This window comes from Littorina saxatilis, linkage group LG11 (assembly GCF_037325665.1).
Source record: "Littorina saxatilis isolate snail1 linkage group LG11, US_GU_Lsax_2.0, whole genome shotgun sequence".
NCBI lineage: Eukaryota > Metazoa > Mollusca > Gastropoda > Littorinimorpha > Littorinidae > Littorina > Littorina saxatilis.
The window spans coordinates 13,172,013-13,188,451 of NC_090255.1; the positions used below are offsets into that span (position 1 = coordinate 13,172,013).

Below are 16,439 nucleotides of genomic sequence, written 5' to 3' on the forward strand. Positions count from 1 at the left end.
AATTTGAGAAAAAAACGTCTGGGGATACCATTTGGAAGAATCCACATGCAAAATTCAATTACATTTCATGAACGTTTGCCCAATAGTTTTCTAGGAATCGCTCTACATAGTCAAACAAACACACACACACACAAACACACAAACACACACACACACATGGACATAAAACACCCTAGACTTGATGTCCAGTCTAGCAGAATACTAAATGTAAAAAGGATACCACACACACAAAAACTAAAAACATGAGCTTCAAAAAATCTTTATTCACTTCTGCTGCTGTCATAGCAAATTGGTACAAATATACTGGCACATAATTATATATAGTAGTATATATATGCAAATCAGAGCTGTATGTATAAGGTAAATATATTCCAATGAACCCTGAATGTTAAAAAAAAATCACACTGTACAAAACAGAAGTTTAAGGCACAGTACGCCTCCCGTAAACCATCACAGATACGGTCAGGCTTTTACACACAGTACAAACACCCTTTCATTTAAACACTCACCGATTGAGAACATCGTAGGTGCCCTCCGTAAAGAGCGAACAATTTTCAAAAAATTTATTTTTGCGTGGTTTATCTTACCCCTGAGCCATCATGAACCCGTGTGATCCATTTTCCCTTTTTCACAATGTAGTCGTCAGTTAGTCATTTGAATGCGACTCGATGTGAGCTTATCTACAATAGCACGTTTTTATGCACGAAACAAACGGCTTTAGTTCACAAGAACTCTAGCGATGGCTTTTGACTCTTGAGAGGAACAGCGATATGCATAAACCGTCGTCTGCTACGACCCTTGCGTGACCCTGCTTCTGGGCTTTTCTTTTTTCAAACTTTCACAACTTCGAATTGTACTGATCTTGTCTTGATGAAAAAAAGAATTCTTTTATGATTAAAGAATGTTTGTGTAACAAGCTGTCAATTTATTATTTAGATTTTAAAAGTTAGGTCTTGCGCAAAAACGCACCACGGTCCAAAAACATTCTGATAATCATCGATCCACGGCTATGGCCAGTTTACATCGATAGAATGAGACCCGAAGGGAAGTAACTCATTTTTGACCTGAGTTCAGGATGGGTCCAAAAAGTGTTCGAGACAATCTGCAAAATTAATTCTTTAAAAATTGCTCGCTCTTTACGTAGGGCACCTAGGATGTTCCCGTTTGGTGAGCGTTCAAATGGAAGGGTGTTTGTACTGTGTGTAAAAGCCTGACAGTATCTGTGATGGTTTACGGGAGGCTTACTGTCCGGGCGTGATTTCCGGTATTGAATATTCATAAGAGCACCAAAACGAGGCGCCATTGTTGTAGAGGAGCAAGTCCACGAAAATAAATTCTTTGAAAATTTCTCACGCTCGACAGAAAGCAGCCAGGATGTTCCCGTTCGGTGAGCGTTCAAATGGAAGTATGCTTGTACTGTATGTAGACGCTCGGGGAGCTCTGTGATGGTTTACGGGAGGCTTACTGTGCCTTTAAGCTACGTCAAATCAAATTATCACAGCCATAAATTATTTGTCACCCAAAATTAAATCTTCGTGTACACTACATTGGGGTGTGCACGTTAAAGATCCCACGATTGACAAAAGGGTCTTTCCTGGCAAAATTGTATAGGCATAGATAAAAAATGTCCATCAAATACCTGTGTGACTTAGAATAATAGGCCGTGAAAAGTAAATATTCGCCGTAATGGCTTGAGATTTACTGGCCGATGTGAATGCGTGATATATTGTGTAAAAAATTCCATATAACATAAGTAGTGTACACCCTTCAAAAAGTGATGTCAAAGAAAACACAGTTATGCAGTAAAAAAAAGTATTTTCAGCACAATACATATCAAAATGTATCATACAAGCACTTATTTTCAAACTCAAGAAAAGCACACCATTTACGTAATCAAGAAAACAGGTCACTAATCAATGTCTGCTTACAAAAAAAAAAGTATAGCAATGTCAGAGCTATATAAAAAAAATAATTTAAAAAATCATACAAGATGCAATTGCATTTCTAAGGACTTTCACAAGTCAAAGGACAAAGCAATTGCTAGCATAATCTGTTGATTAGTTCACTGATTGAATGAAAAGTGCAGTTTCATGGTTCAGTAACTGTTATTTAATGAAAATAATTAAAACAATTAAAAAGACCTGAAGCAAAATATGTTCATTTAAATAATTGCACTATAACATGCAACAAATGACAATTGTAACCTGTCATGATATGAACATTATTTGATATGTGACATGAGAAGTTGCTCTCAATTATGTATGACAATGGGCTTTGTACACTGTCATATAAAATCAAAATACATGTATACAATAAAGTATGGATATGTATGCAATTTCTGAATAAGCTTCAAGCACCTGCCGTACACAAAGGCAATCAAACAAACATAAGCAACTCGTGGGGTGCAGTCACAACAGACAAATAAGAAAACCGCACCGAGGCGGAATTTGGGGATACGGGGTTGGGGATGGTGGGTGGGGAGAGGGAGGGAGGGCTGGGGGGAATATAATCCAGTGCATGAAACACTTGAATAACCTTTTGGGGGCAAAGCCAGTCAAACTGGAGAAAGTGAGGGATAAATAAATAGCTTTAGTTTTAAAAATCTGCTTTGTAAATAAAAACATTCACGACATACTAGGCCATTGTATTGTGATTTAACTGTTTTCGCTTGATCAGCACATTCAGCAATTAATATGTTTTTGACGCCTGAATCGATTCCCAAAAGGGATTACTTACACCCCAGAAAATACAAGCGCAAGCAAACTTGAGCAATTAACATTTGAAAATCACATCAATTCGGGGCTAAAAACAACAACACATATATACATATTACAGTACATACCAGCCTAAAAATATCTGAATTTGATTAAACGCAATCACATCTTTATTACACACTGACTCGCTCACTGACCTCAGATCTGGCCAGACTTTCACATGGAATAAAACCATCGCTCCACTTGGTCATACATGTATACCAAAAATGAATTGTCCACATTGGTGCATAACATAAAACAAAGCTTCATATGCAAATCTAGAGCCATAACATAAAACAAAACTTCAAATCGTAGTACTGTATCAATATTCAAATCTGGAGCCATAACATAAAACAAAGTTTCAAATCGTAGTATCAATATTCAAATCTGGAGCCATAACATAAAACAAAGCTTCAAATCATAGTATCAATATTCAAATCTAGAGCCATAACATAAAACAAAGCTTCAAATCATAGTATCAATATTCAAATCTAGAGCCATAACATAAAACAAAGCTTCAAATCATAGTATCAATATTCAAATCTGGAGCCATAACATAAAACAAAGCTTCATTACATGCTCTTGATACACAAATCTGAAGCCGTAACATAAAACCACCCTCCAAAACATGGTTTTGATATATACAAATCTGGATATTAAAACATTAAGCTTCATAATATGATTTTAATATGCAAATCTAGTTTTAAAACATTTTTTCAGCATTCACTGATAAAGATTATATTATTATGTTACATGGAATTGTTGAATGATAGGTTGATGCCTTATTATGTATTGTCATTCTGCAATGTCTTTCTGATAAGATCATTACTACACCTCCGCATATTGGGATGTATTTCTGATAACTGATTTACCATTACGCCATTAAGCATTTTGGAATGTTTTTCGAATACACGTAGGAACAGTATGCCTTGGCAATCTTGAGTGTGTTTTGACTACTAGGTTTGTATATGCTTTGGCATACACCGTCCTGCAAGTCGACTAATATGCCTACAGCAATTTTTTTTCTCATTATGATAAGTATGCCTTGGCACTTTGGAATGTATTCATGGTGTGAAAATTAGGGAGCCATTGCATTTTGGAATGTATTAATGATGTGAAAATTAGGGAGCCATTGCACTTTGGAATGTATTCATGGTGTGAAAATGAGGGAGCCATTGCATTATGGAATGTATTCATGATGTGAAAATTAGTATGCCTTGCTATTTTGGAATGTATTCCTGGTGGAAAAATTAGACTGCTAAAAATGTTGTGATTTTCTTTTCTTTACAAAAAAAAGTTTGACCTCAAAAGTAAAATAGCTCCCAGGATTATATATTGCTGACACTGATCAGCGATATGTATGAGCTTGGACTGTTTCTATGTGTGAAATGAAGACTTTAAGCGCCATGAGACCATCGTTTCTCAGTGTTCAACACCATAATTATATGGATTACTATTAGTAGTAGTAGTAGTGGTACTAGAAGTAGTAGTAGTACTAGTAGAAGCTAAGAAGTAGTTGTACCAGTGGTAGTATTGGTAGTATTATGATGATTATTTTCATTATTATCAGGTCAACGGGAACAATTAAACTCTGTTTTAAGTTGCCTCACTACACGTAGGATGCAGCCATGCCATGATCAGCATCTTCTGCGTCAGCATGTGTCCCTTCGTTTTCAACAAACAGCAACATGGCCGCTGCTGCTGTTGGTGGTGCTCTCACTTGCAGGGGGCTCTCACAAGGGGGCGCTGGGGCTTGTTCCCGCCCCTGTTGGGGTTGTGGTTGTGGGGTGTGGGAAGGCCCAGGCTTGTGCGGACGTTCGTGTGATGGTGAATTCTGGCGTGGTGGTTCTTGGAATGATGGGTTCTGGTCCCATGGCTGTTCCTGTTGTGGGCGATGTTCCCGTTGTTGTTGTTCCTGTGGTGGGCGATTTTCCAGTTGTTGTTGTTCATGTGGTGGGCGATTTTGCCTTGGTTGTTGATCCTGTGGTGGGCGATTTTTTCGTGGTTGTTGATCCTGTGGTAGGCGATTTTCCCGTGGTTGTTGATCCTGTGGTGGGCGATTTTCCCTTGCTTGTTGTCCGTGTGGTGACCGATTTTCCCGTGGTTGTTGTTCATGGTGAGGCCGATTTTTCCGTGGTCTTTGCTCCTGTGGTGGAGGCCCAGCAGAGGAGGCCGAGGAGACCAGGGTGTGGTAATGGTTCTCTGGGTCCCTGCCAGGCTGACGGCTGCTGTACTGCCCCGCACCCTCCTGACTCCCAGGCTGCGGTGCTGCACCAGAAAACACCGGAGCCCCGCCCTCTTTGGGGTCAGTGGGGGTGGATGGGGGGTACGACTCCAGCATATTCTCAGAGTAGGGGGGCAGACCCTCCAGCTCGGCGTACAGAGGAGGTGGCGGCAATCTCAGAGCTACGGCTTGGTAGGCAGGAGGTGAGTCATCGTACATGAAGCCAGCGTTGTGCAGGCCGGGATAGGGTGGGGGCGGCATCTGGTTGATGATGACAGGGGACATGACAAAGCGGACGGTGCTGACACGCTCGTCTGCCCTGGAGGACTGGCGGGAGGGGCGGGGGGACTCGCATCGACGTTGCTTGCATCGCTTCAGCACGCAGAGTAAGACAGTGATGCCCACCAAGAGGAAGAGCACTCCCCCCAACACTCCCCCCACCACTGGCCCAATACTGCTGCCCTGGGAATCTGAAACAAAAGCCATTGTGATTGCTTTAGGCCTAAAAACAAATTCACTGTTGTCAAACAGGCCCTATTTTTTCCTCCAGTTGATCGGCAATAAATCTCAAACTACACGGAGTGGTCTCTCAAGTTTTCACAGAACAATCACAAAGACCTTTATCTGTTATTTGTTCCAGTACTTAGAGCAAACAGAATCTGAAAATAGACTTTGTAACGGTTTCCGTTAACATTTTGTAGACTTTCGTAATGCCCAAGTGACAAATATAATAGTAGTCAAACAATACCTTGGCTAGACGGAAGATCGGGAGACCGATCGGACACGGCCCAGTATGCCAGGCGAAACCCGCGGAACTGTGTGGTGTCGTCTGAGATGAAGCGAATGGACATGTAGAGTCCCCGCGACCGGTACGTTGCAGATTGTTCACCGCAGAGCTTGCCCAGACGCGTCGCAAACGATTCGCCATAACCTGGAAATTATAAATGTTTGTATATGCTCTAAAGGCAAAGTACTGTTAGCTGGTTGTATGGATTGAGATGAGAAAATATTGTAAGAGTGGACAAGTCTCCATAACCTGAAAATGAAAAAGATGTGGACATCTGAAAAAGACAGAGTACAGGTGCCTGTATGGTGAAGAGATGAAACAAGGTGTACTGTGTCCTACAGTTGCCACGTGCACAGAACTTGCCGCAGACATGCCGCAGACATGCCGCAGACGATTCACCATGACCTGGAAATTATAAATGTGTTTAATGTATGCTCAGGCGGCAGAGTACAGGTGCCCGTATGGTGGAGACATGAAAAAAGGTTGTACACCCAGGGACACCTTGATTCACCATAACCTGGAAACTCTCTGTGCACTCTACAAAGACAGAGTGCAGCTGCCTAAATAATGGTGTGATTGAAGGTTGCAGACAAAATTTTCTCATTTGGATGACTGTCTCCTTATCTTAAGTTGTGGCCCAGCCACAGGCGTGTACAAAATAATAAAATGATGAAATGATGCATGTGATAACGTTAGCAAAATCATGTTTTACTTGAAGCTCTAAGTCCTGTTCACATGGTAGTTTTTATATTTAGTCAAGTTTTGACTAAATATTTTAACATCGAGGGGGAATCGAAACGAGGGTCGTGGTGTATGTGCGTGTGTCTGTATGTGTGTGTGTCTGTGTGTCTGTGTGTGTGTGTGTGTGTGTGTGTAGAGCGATTCAGACTAAACTACTGGACCGATCTTTATGAAATTTGACATGAGAGTTCCTGGGTATGAAATCCCCATACGTTTTTTTCATTTTTTTTATAAATGTCTTTGATGACGTCATATCCGGCTTTTCGTGAAAGTTGAGGCGGCACTGTCACGCCCTCATTTTTCAACCAAATTGGTTGAAATTTTGGTCAAGTAATCTTCCACGAAGCCCGGACTTCGGTATTGCATTTCAGCTTGGTGGCTTAAAAATTAATTAATGACTTTGGTCATTAAAAATCTGAAAATTGTAAAAAAAAATAAAAATTTATAAAACGATCCAAATTTACGTTTATCTTATTCTCCATCATTTGCTGATTCCAAAAACATATAAATATGTTATATTTGGATTAAAAACAAGCTCTGAAAATTAAATATATAAAAATTATTATCAAATTTAAATTGTCCAAATCAATTTAAAAACACTTTCATCTTATTCCTTGTCGGTTCCTGATTCCAAAAACATATAGATATGATACGTTTGGATTAAAAACACGCTCAGAAAGTTAAAACAAAGAGAGGTACAGAAAAGCGTGCTATCCTTCTTAGCGCAACTACTACCCCGCTCTTCTTGTCAATTTCACTGCCTTTGCCATGAGCGGTGGACTGACGATGCTACGAGTATACGGTCTTGCTGAAAAATGGCATTGCGTTCAGTTTCATTCTGTGAGTTCGACAGCTACTTGACTAAATATTGTATTTTCGCCTTACGCGACTTGTTTAACCCTGGATTCGAACACTCAACTTTCCGCTTGGGAGGCCAGGGTCTCATCCACTATGCCATTGTGCCCTCACTATTAACACATTCATGCATAATGCACTACACATTATTGTACTATGTATGTTCAAAAACATGGTGCAGTACAGGGGAGAGTTCTTAGTTCACACACATGCATGCATTAATAGACAGACAGAAGACAGACACAAACACAAACACGGTAGAAAAAACAAGGGCAAAAATACACCTCAAAACCTGAAGCTACTGGTATAAAACCTGAAGAATGAAAAATTATAACACTTTTAATCACAGATCCCACCAACTAATTGAATGGAGGAAAAACAAAGATTTCACCCACCCTCATAGATGCTGACACTGTCAAAGTTGCAAGTGAATGAAGATTCCAGCTTTGCGTCTTCGACCTCAAGGCGTACAGTCATGTTGTGAAAAGCTGACTGGATCCGCCATGCACAGTCTGAGTTTCTGAGGAAGACCAGTGCAAGGCACAAGATGCATTAAGCATGAACATAAAGGTCTGGAGATGCGGCTGCATGTGCATTTAATGGCACACGTTTCTCGTTAATACAGTCTCAGATCTGGCAAAGCTTTTACATACGATAAGACCATCCCTCCACTTGGTCACATACCATAAGACCATCCCTCCACTTGGTCACATACCATAAGACCATCCCTCCACTTGGTCAAATACGATTTGTTTGTTTGTTTGCTAAACGCCCAGCCGACCACGAAGGGCCATATCAGGGCGGTGCTGCTTTGACATATAACGTGCGCCACACACAAGACAGAAGTCGCAGCACAGGCTTCATGTCTCACCCAGTCACATTATTCTGACATCGGACCAACCAGTCCTAGCACTAACCCCATAATGCCAGACGCCAGGCGAAGCAGCCACTAGATTGCCAATTTTAAAGTCTTAGGTATGACCCGGCCGGGGTTCGAACCCACGACCTCCCGATCAGGGGGCGGACGCCTTACCACTAGGCCAACCGTGCCGGTGGTCACATACGATAAGACCATCCCTCCACTTGGTCACATACGATAAGACCATCCCTCCACTTGGTCACATACGATAAGACCATTCCTCCACTTGGTCACATACGATAAGACCATCCCTCCACTTGGTCACACACCAAAAATCCACAGCCTGGGTGCTCTCTGCATGTGCACAGTGGGAATATTTTATGAATTAATTTTTTTAAAGCCACCAGTGGATTTCTAAGAAATTAATTCAGCAAAAATGTCAAACTAACCACAGCAAGTAGTCAGGGTGTGGATTTTTGGTATATCATGCCCAAGTGGAGGGATGGTCTTATCGCATGTGACCAAGTGGAGGGATGGTCTTATCGCATGTGACCAAGTGGAGGGATGGTCTTATCGTATGTGACCAAGTGGAGGGATGGTCTTATCGTATGTGACCAAGTGGAGGGATGGTCTTATCGTATGTGACCAAGTGGAGGGATGGTCTTATCGTATGTGACCAAGTGGAGGGATGGTCTTATCGTTTGTGACCAAGTGGAGGGATGGTCTTATCGTATGTGACCAAGTGGAGGGATGGTCTTATCGCATGTGACCAAGTGGAGGGATGGTCTTATCGCATGTGACCAAGTGGAGGGATGGTCTTATCGCATGTGAAAGCTTTGCCAGATCTGAGACAATGAGCCAAACTGTCCTAACGAGAAACGTGTGCCTTTAACACAGTAACTAACACTAAATGGCATCCCAAGATGTGTGCCTTTAACACAGTAACTAACACTAAATGGCATCCCTACAGCTGCAGGACTTCAATATTTACAAAAAACAACATATTTGCGTACATAATGTCATGTTTGCAGGTTAGGGTAGAACACTCATCACATTGCTTGGACAGCTGTGCACCTGATCAGGGGGCACTATCCAAACAACTTTAAGATGGATCAACACGGGTTTGATTGTAGCCCCTGACCGGGCTTTGATAGCTTAATTGTAATTATAGAGTGATCCTGCTGCTTACTGATTGTAATTATAGAGTGATCCTGCTGCTTACTGATTGTAATTATAGAGTGATCCTGCTGCTTACTGATTGTAATTATAGAGTGATCCTGCTGCTTACTGATTGTAATTATAGAGTGATCCTGCTGCTTACTGATTGTAATTATAGAGTGATCCTGCTGCTTACTGATTGTAATTATAGAGTGATCCTGCTGCTTACTGATTGACAAAATCATGAAACCCATCCCAATTATATAAAAAAAAAATCGATGCATTTTCTTGACTGGTCCCAAAAACTTTTTTTTTTTATATCCATACATACTGATAGTGAATATAGTTGTTTGCAATCTTTGGAGGTGAAAATGTTGATGTCCATATACTCACGGTGGACAATTGTTGGGATAGTTTGTCTATATACTCACGGTGGATAGTTGTTGGGATAGTTTGTCTATGTACTCACTTTGGATAGTTGTTGGGATAGTTTGTCTATATACTCACTTTGGATAGTTGTTGGGATAGTGTGTCTATATACTCACAGTGGATAGTTGTTGAGATAGTGTGTCTATATACTCACCGTGGATAGTTGTTGGGATAGTTTGTCTATAGACTCACGGTGGATAGTTGTTGGGATAGTTTGTCTATGTATTCACTTTGGATAGTTGTTGGGATAGTTTGTCTATATACTCACTTTGGATAGTTGTTGGGACAGTTTGTCTATGTACTCACGGTGGATAGTTGTTGGGATAGTTTGTCTATGTACTCACGGTGGATAGTTGTTCTATGTACTCACGGTGGATAGTTGCTGGGATAGTTTTGTTTTTACTACCTATTTTATTCATGTTTTTATAACTTAATTAGTGGAAGAATCTGTTGTAGTGTATGTTTGATGGTGTATGCTTTTAATCAAGCGTTGCTGACTATGAATGTAGATGTAAATGCTTGTATAACTGTGTTTGAATTTTAAATGTGTCAAGCGCAAAGAGCATAATTGTAAAGTTATGATGTTGCGCCATATAAATGCTCATTTATTATTATTATTATTATTATTATTCACTTTGGATAGTTGTTGGGATAGTTTGTCTATGTACTCACGGTGGATAGTTGTTGGGATAGTTTGTCTATGTACTCACGGTGGATAGTTGTTGGGATAGTTTGTCTATGTACTCACGGTGGATAGTTGTTCTATGTACTCACGGTGGATAGTTGCTGGGATAGTTTGGCGACTGGATGTAGTTCTTGGAGGTGGAGGCGGTCAGAAGTGCCAGGCTCCCGTGACAAGCAACCCGATCTGCAATTTTAGTTAATCTGGTTTGTCACTACAGTGCAACCTCCCTTTTAAGGCAGCCCCCCTACCTCCCCCAGGATCAAGATTCCCCCCACTCCCCTCCCCCCCCCCCCCTCCCCCACCCCCCCTTTTAAGACCACATTTTCACAGATTTTCTGTTCATAACAGGAGCTCTGTAAATTTACACCCATTTTAAGACTCCCTCCTTTTTACATTTAGTCAAGTTTTGACTAAATGTTTTAACATAGAGGGGGAATCGAGACGAGGGTCGTGGTGTATGTGTGTGTGTGTGTTTGTGCGTGTGTGTGTGTAGAGCGATTCAGACCAAACTACTGGACCGATCTTTATGAAATTTTACATGAGAGTTCCTGGGAATAATATCCCGGACGTTTTTTTGATAAATACTTTTGATGAAGTCATATCCGCCTTTTTGTAAAAGTTGAGGCGGCACTGTCACACCCTCATTTTTCAATCAAATTGATTGAAATTTTGGCCAAGCAATCTTCGACAAAGGCCGGACTTCGGTATTGCATTTCAGCTTGGTGGCTTAAAAATTAATTGATGACTTTGGTCATTAAAAATCTCAAAATTGTAAAAAAAAAATTTTTTTTATAAAACGATCCAAATTTACGTTGGGATCATTTTCCGATTCCAAAAACATATAAATATGTTATATTTGGATTAAAAACAAGCTCTGAAAATTAAAAATATAAAAATTATGATCAAAATTATTTTTGAAATCAATTTAAAAACACGTTCATCTTATTCCTTGTCGGTTCCTGATTCCAAAAACATATAGGTATGCTATGTTTGGATTAAAAACACGCTCTAAGCAGGCACTGGTGTTAAAAGTGATTTTTTTTGTTTCATAAGTGTTGGGTCAAAAATTGTTGCACAATTAAAGAACTCAGTCCATCTCCTGAGAAAATGAAAAAAAAATTTGTTTGGATCACCAGTTGCCTTGGGAGCAATCCAAGATGGCCACCAAACTGCCACTTTTTAAAACCCTAAGGCTTTTACAAAACCGTAAAGAATTTTGTTTTGGTGCTTGTTATTTATACATTAGCACAATACGCAACTTTTGTTAGAGGCTTTTTTTTTAAATCTACAGTCATTCAAAAGATATCAGTGATAAAAATGAGTGACCTTGAATTTTATGAAAAACCGCCCCCAAAAATGGTATAACTTCTCACGAAAAAAAAAATTCAACAAAACGCTCTAACAAAATCTGCGAAATAACGCACTCGAGATGTATGCAAAGTTTCAACAACGCAAGTTTATTAGAAAAAAAGCCTTAAGCTTTTGAAGTGACAAAAAAGTAGTTTTGAGAAAATACACAAAACGTGAAGAAAATGTATTTTTTGTACACAAACGTTTATGAAACATGTAACAAAACAACACTAACAAAACAACAGGTATTGCTTAGTTCCACAAGAACAAGAGGCGAAGCCTTCAAGGCTCACGTAAGAAATCGACAAACAGTAACACAAACTCAATCACTCCGTCACACATACACACACACACAGTAAGCATAGGTGACACTGTGCAAGAAAGCGAGACACTAGATGTCTGTCTGTCTGCATGTAGCCTACTTACAGGGACACGACTGCCAACTAGTCTCGGCCCGCTCAAAATAACAATGACCGAGACTTTCAGTAATTCCTTCGCGTGACGTCTAATCCTCTTACGCCATAATGTGATGTCTTCAAATGTTAAAGTTTCCACCACAGACATACATACATACATACGCACGCACGCACGCACAGACAGACAAAAGTTAGCATCGCATAGGCTACACTTACGTGAGCCAAAAACGGAAACAAAATTCAACAAAATTTTTTAAAAAAAACAGCCAGTGTTCTGCAAGCACCAAGGAACCTGTTCCAAGGTCACAATGATCAACTCTCATCCGTTATGTGCACGCTGCGTAAAGTATGCCCATCCATAATTCCCAACTTGTTACCAGTGAAGCCTCTTATCTTGGACCTCTTTTGGACTTGCTTTGAATAATCAGGGAGTCATATGGCAGTGTCCTTTACTTTCTATACTACAATATTTGGGTTGACTTCTGTGAATTGCCTTGCAATGCCAATGGGTACTTTGGAAGCTCCTCTCCAGCTTCCACCTCTGCATCTGTAGAGACAACATAAATTCAAAATTAATATGTCTATGACAAACTCAAATACTGCTATTCACATTTTCCCAACAATGACCCCCCTCCCCCCCCCCCCCCCCCCCCCCCACACACACACATTTGAAAAAAGATATTGTAATGTGATACATATAACACGATATTTGGGCGCATGCACATGTCAGTGCTGATAGTTAAGCAGTGAACAAAAAGATGTTGACAAATCATGTGAATGGTGCGAAGGCAGTGCAGGTCTAGTTTACAGCTATTGCACATACATTGCATGCAGAAACCATATGGTCTGCATGGGAAGTATGACCACAAGCAATGTTCACTCACTGAGCCATGTGAATGCATGTTTGTTTGAGCCACAAGAAAACTGTGATCACAGGAGGAAGCTAGGCATATAATATGTTCGAGAAAATAAATGAGGAAAGAACAGATGTTTTGCTCCAACCCTGACAAACCTTGTGACAACCAAGCTTCACAGTAGCAGCACATAACAGACTTTGCATCCTATTCAGTTTCTTTGCATCAGGGTGTTGTTACTTAGATTCTGTTCTTCAGCATATAACAGTCACATACACACACACACACACACACACACACACACACACACACACACACACACACACACACACACACACACACACACACATACACACAGAGAGCCAGAGCCGCACACATAACCAAACAAATGTATACCGAGAGGCATAAATTCCGCAAACTGATCTTTAAAAAATCACAAAAAATCAACTCAGTGGTGAATGTTTTCAATGTTTGAATATTTTATTTATTGGCCATTTTAGTGTTTAAAAACCTTCGCTTTATTGATTTTTAATAGAACATCATGAAATGACAATTTTTCAAAAAAAGTGACTGAGTCCAAGCGCAATGATTTCGGAAAACGTTCAGTTCATCAAGTCGTGGCATGATTGCGATATCTGATACAGCCAAACAGCCAGTTGCATTTTATAGGGCCACACACTATCTTTTTTACGTTATTGTCTCCCGTTCAGCCCATTGTCTTTATTAGCACAGTGAGCTGTGGCTGGATCAGCAATACTGCAAAGCGCACGCTGACAGCGTGAAACATTTGCTCCGACACTCAAGATGTCAACTACAAATTACAGGTTCAATCTGATTTTCGTTTGAGAGCAAAATCGTTCAATGCACTATTTGCAGAATTTATGCCTTTCAGTATATAAACTTCTACATGTTTGTCAAAAGAAGAAAAAATTACCTACCTACTACCATCTTGCTTATCAGCTGCTTGGAATCTTCCCTGCTGGGCTGCTTGGGCTAGTATTCAACTGCACCAGATTTCCCAGGAGATGCATGGTGTTGCACCATGGCTGAACAAAGTCATTTTTGTATTGATTGTTCTTTTTCTAAGCAGTTTATTTGCTTTTTTCCAGAGAAAAGATATAGGCCATAGGGTCTGCCTTCTCGTCGCCATAAATGGCGAACTCCGTGTTGTCCTTATTGCCGTACGCATTCCGCTCAGCAACTCTAAAATAAGTCGTGGCTCAAAACACTCATGGCAACGTGCTTCAAACGTACACCACCGATGGTGATTTCTTGCTCCATCCCAGCTGTTGCAAGGGCAGCAGCATAGTTTCCAGCCAATTTTCATTCTGGACGAAGAAGAATGCACAAACTTGATCTTCCGATTCGTTCGTAGCAATAGCAGACGACACTATCGACTCGCACTTTCTTTTTAAACTTCCGTCACGCCAGCCTCTGCAACTGATCTGATTTTACTCGATAATCATCTCCTTTGCGTGTCAAGCACTGAAATCGGGGCAAAATGTGTATTTAACTGAAGTTTCCACAAAGATATCCCAGGAAAATCGCAGCTGTAGATATTTCACATCGCCTTTGGCAAGATCTGGCGGAAATGAAGAATATTGCATTCTGGTAAGGCCGAATCGAACCGAACGAGACCGAGCATAAACGAAGTTTAATATCCGCGATTCGATTGGTCAGCAGCGAAAATTGCTCATACGGATTTTCCCAGAATCTTCATCGGTTCTCTTCGGCTCATTGGAATGTCTTCTAGTTGCTGTTACTAACGGCGCGAAATCCGTAAACGGAAATTCCCGTTGTCCGCGGTATGAACTGATCGTAGCAAAGAAAAGACAACTCATTCCAGTCATGCTAACGTGACCACCGTTGACGATGTGTTTGACTCACATTCACCTCTCAAACATACGCATTTTTTTGCTGTTTTGTGTTTGTTCAATACACAATTGCATAAACATACATTGTTCATTTAGCCGTTTTGATCGTTTATGATTAATTCTGATCTAAAATCAGTATATCAGAGTAACCAGAAGAGGTTCAAAATCCAAAATCAGAAAGAAAACGGAAATGACCAGGGAACAAAAAAATCACTTTTTTCACTGTGGTGTCTTCCCTTAACAGGTCATTGTGTCACAAAAAGTCCAGTTATTCTTATAAAGTTATAAATTCCATGTCACCAGTTATTCTTGTGCACTAGCTGTCACATACATCACGTAAAAAGAGCATACTCACTTGAATCCTGCGTCCAGCTCTGAAGACGAAACTTGAAACCTTTACTCTGGCTGCCGTTAGCCCTGAAGCGAATGTACATGTTGTTCTGCGAGGACGTGTAGTGACCAATCCACTGGCTGCCACACAGTCGTGATATCAGCAGGCTGTTGTCCGAGTCACCTGGATAATAATAATAGTCTCATAACAGTAGTCTCATAATAATAGTCCCATAACAGTAGTCTCATAATAATAGTCCCATAACAGTAGTCTCATAATAATATTCCCATAAAAATAGTCTCATAATAATATTCTCATAACAATAGTCTCACAATAATATTCCCATAGCAATAGTCTCATAATAATATTCCCATAACAATAGTCTCATAATAATAGTCCCAGAACAATAGTCTCATAACAATACCCGTATGAAATGAACTTATAGAAAACTTATAAGAAACGTATAAGAACTTATAAGAAACTCATAATTTTCTTATAAGTTCTTATAAGTTTCTTATAAGTTTTTTTATAAGGCATAATAAGTATAAGTTCTGCTGTAAGTTTAGCAATATATTTAGCTATAAGTTTCTACCGTTTCTTATGTCTAGTATAAGGAATTTGTAAGGAACTGAGAGTGTTATAAGTCTTTCTTTCTTTATTTGGTGTTTAACGTCGTTTTCAATCACGAAGGTTATATCGCGACGGGGAAAGGGGGGAGATGGGATAGAGCCACTTGTCAATTGTTTCTTGTTCACAAAAGCACTAATCAAAAATTTGCTCCAGGGGCTTGCAACGTAGTACAATGTATTACCTTACTGGGAGAATGCAAGTTTCCAGTACAAAGGACTTAACATTTCTTACATACTGCTTGACTAAAATCTTTACAAAAATTGACTATATTCTATACAAGAAACACTTAACAAGGGTAAAAGGAGAAACAGAATCCGTTAGTCGCCTCTTACGACATGCTGGGGAGCATCGGGTAAATTGTTCCCCCTAACCCGCGGGGGGAGTGTTAAGTTTCTATACTAGTAGCCTGACATTGTATGAACAACTGTACTCATCATCATACAGCAGGAGGGTACATGACATTAGCTCGAACAACAAAAGCTCGAACGACACA

At 40.2% G+C, this 16,439-nt stretch overlaps 1 protein-coding gene across 1 annotated transcript in view; it reads right to left on the reverse strand.

Moving 5' to 3' along the window:
* Positions 1-245: 245 nt before the first annotated feature.
* Positions 246-16,439, reverse strand: part of LOC138979785 (cubilin-like) — a 57,915-nt gene continuing 41,721 nt past the window's right edge. The window contains exons 22-26 of the mRNA XM_070352527.1: positions 15,341-15,499; positions 10,581-10,674; positions 7,756-7,880; positions 5,726-5,908; positions 246-5,447 (exon numbers count right to left, since the gene is read on the reverse strand). Of these exons, the coding sequence (XP_070208628.1) occupies positions 4,363-5,447; positions 5,726-5,908; positions 7,756-7,880; positions 10,581-10,674; positions 15,341-15,499 (1,646 nt within the window). The 3' untranslated portion in view covers positions 246-4,362. The remainder of the gene's footprint in view (positions 5,448-5,725; positions 5,909-7,755; positions 7,881-10,580; positions 10,675-15,340; positions 15,500-16,439) is intronic.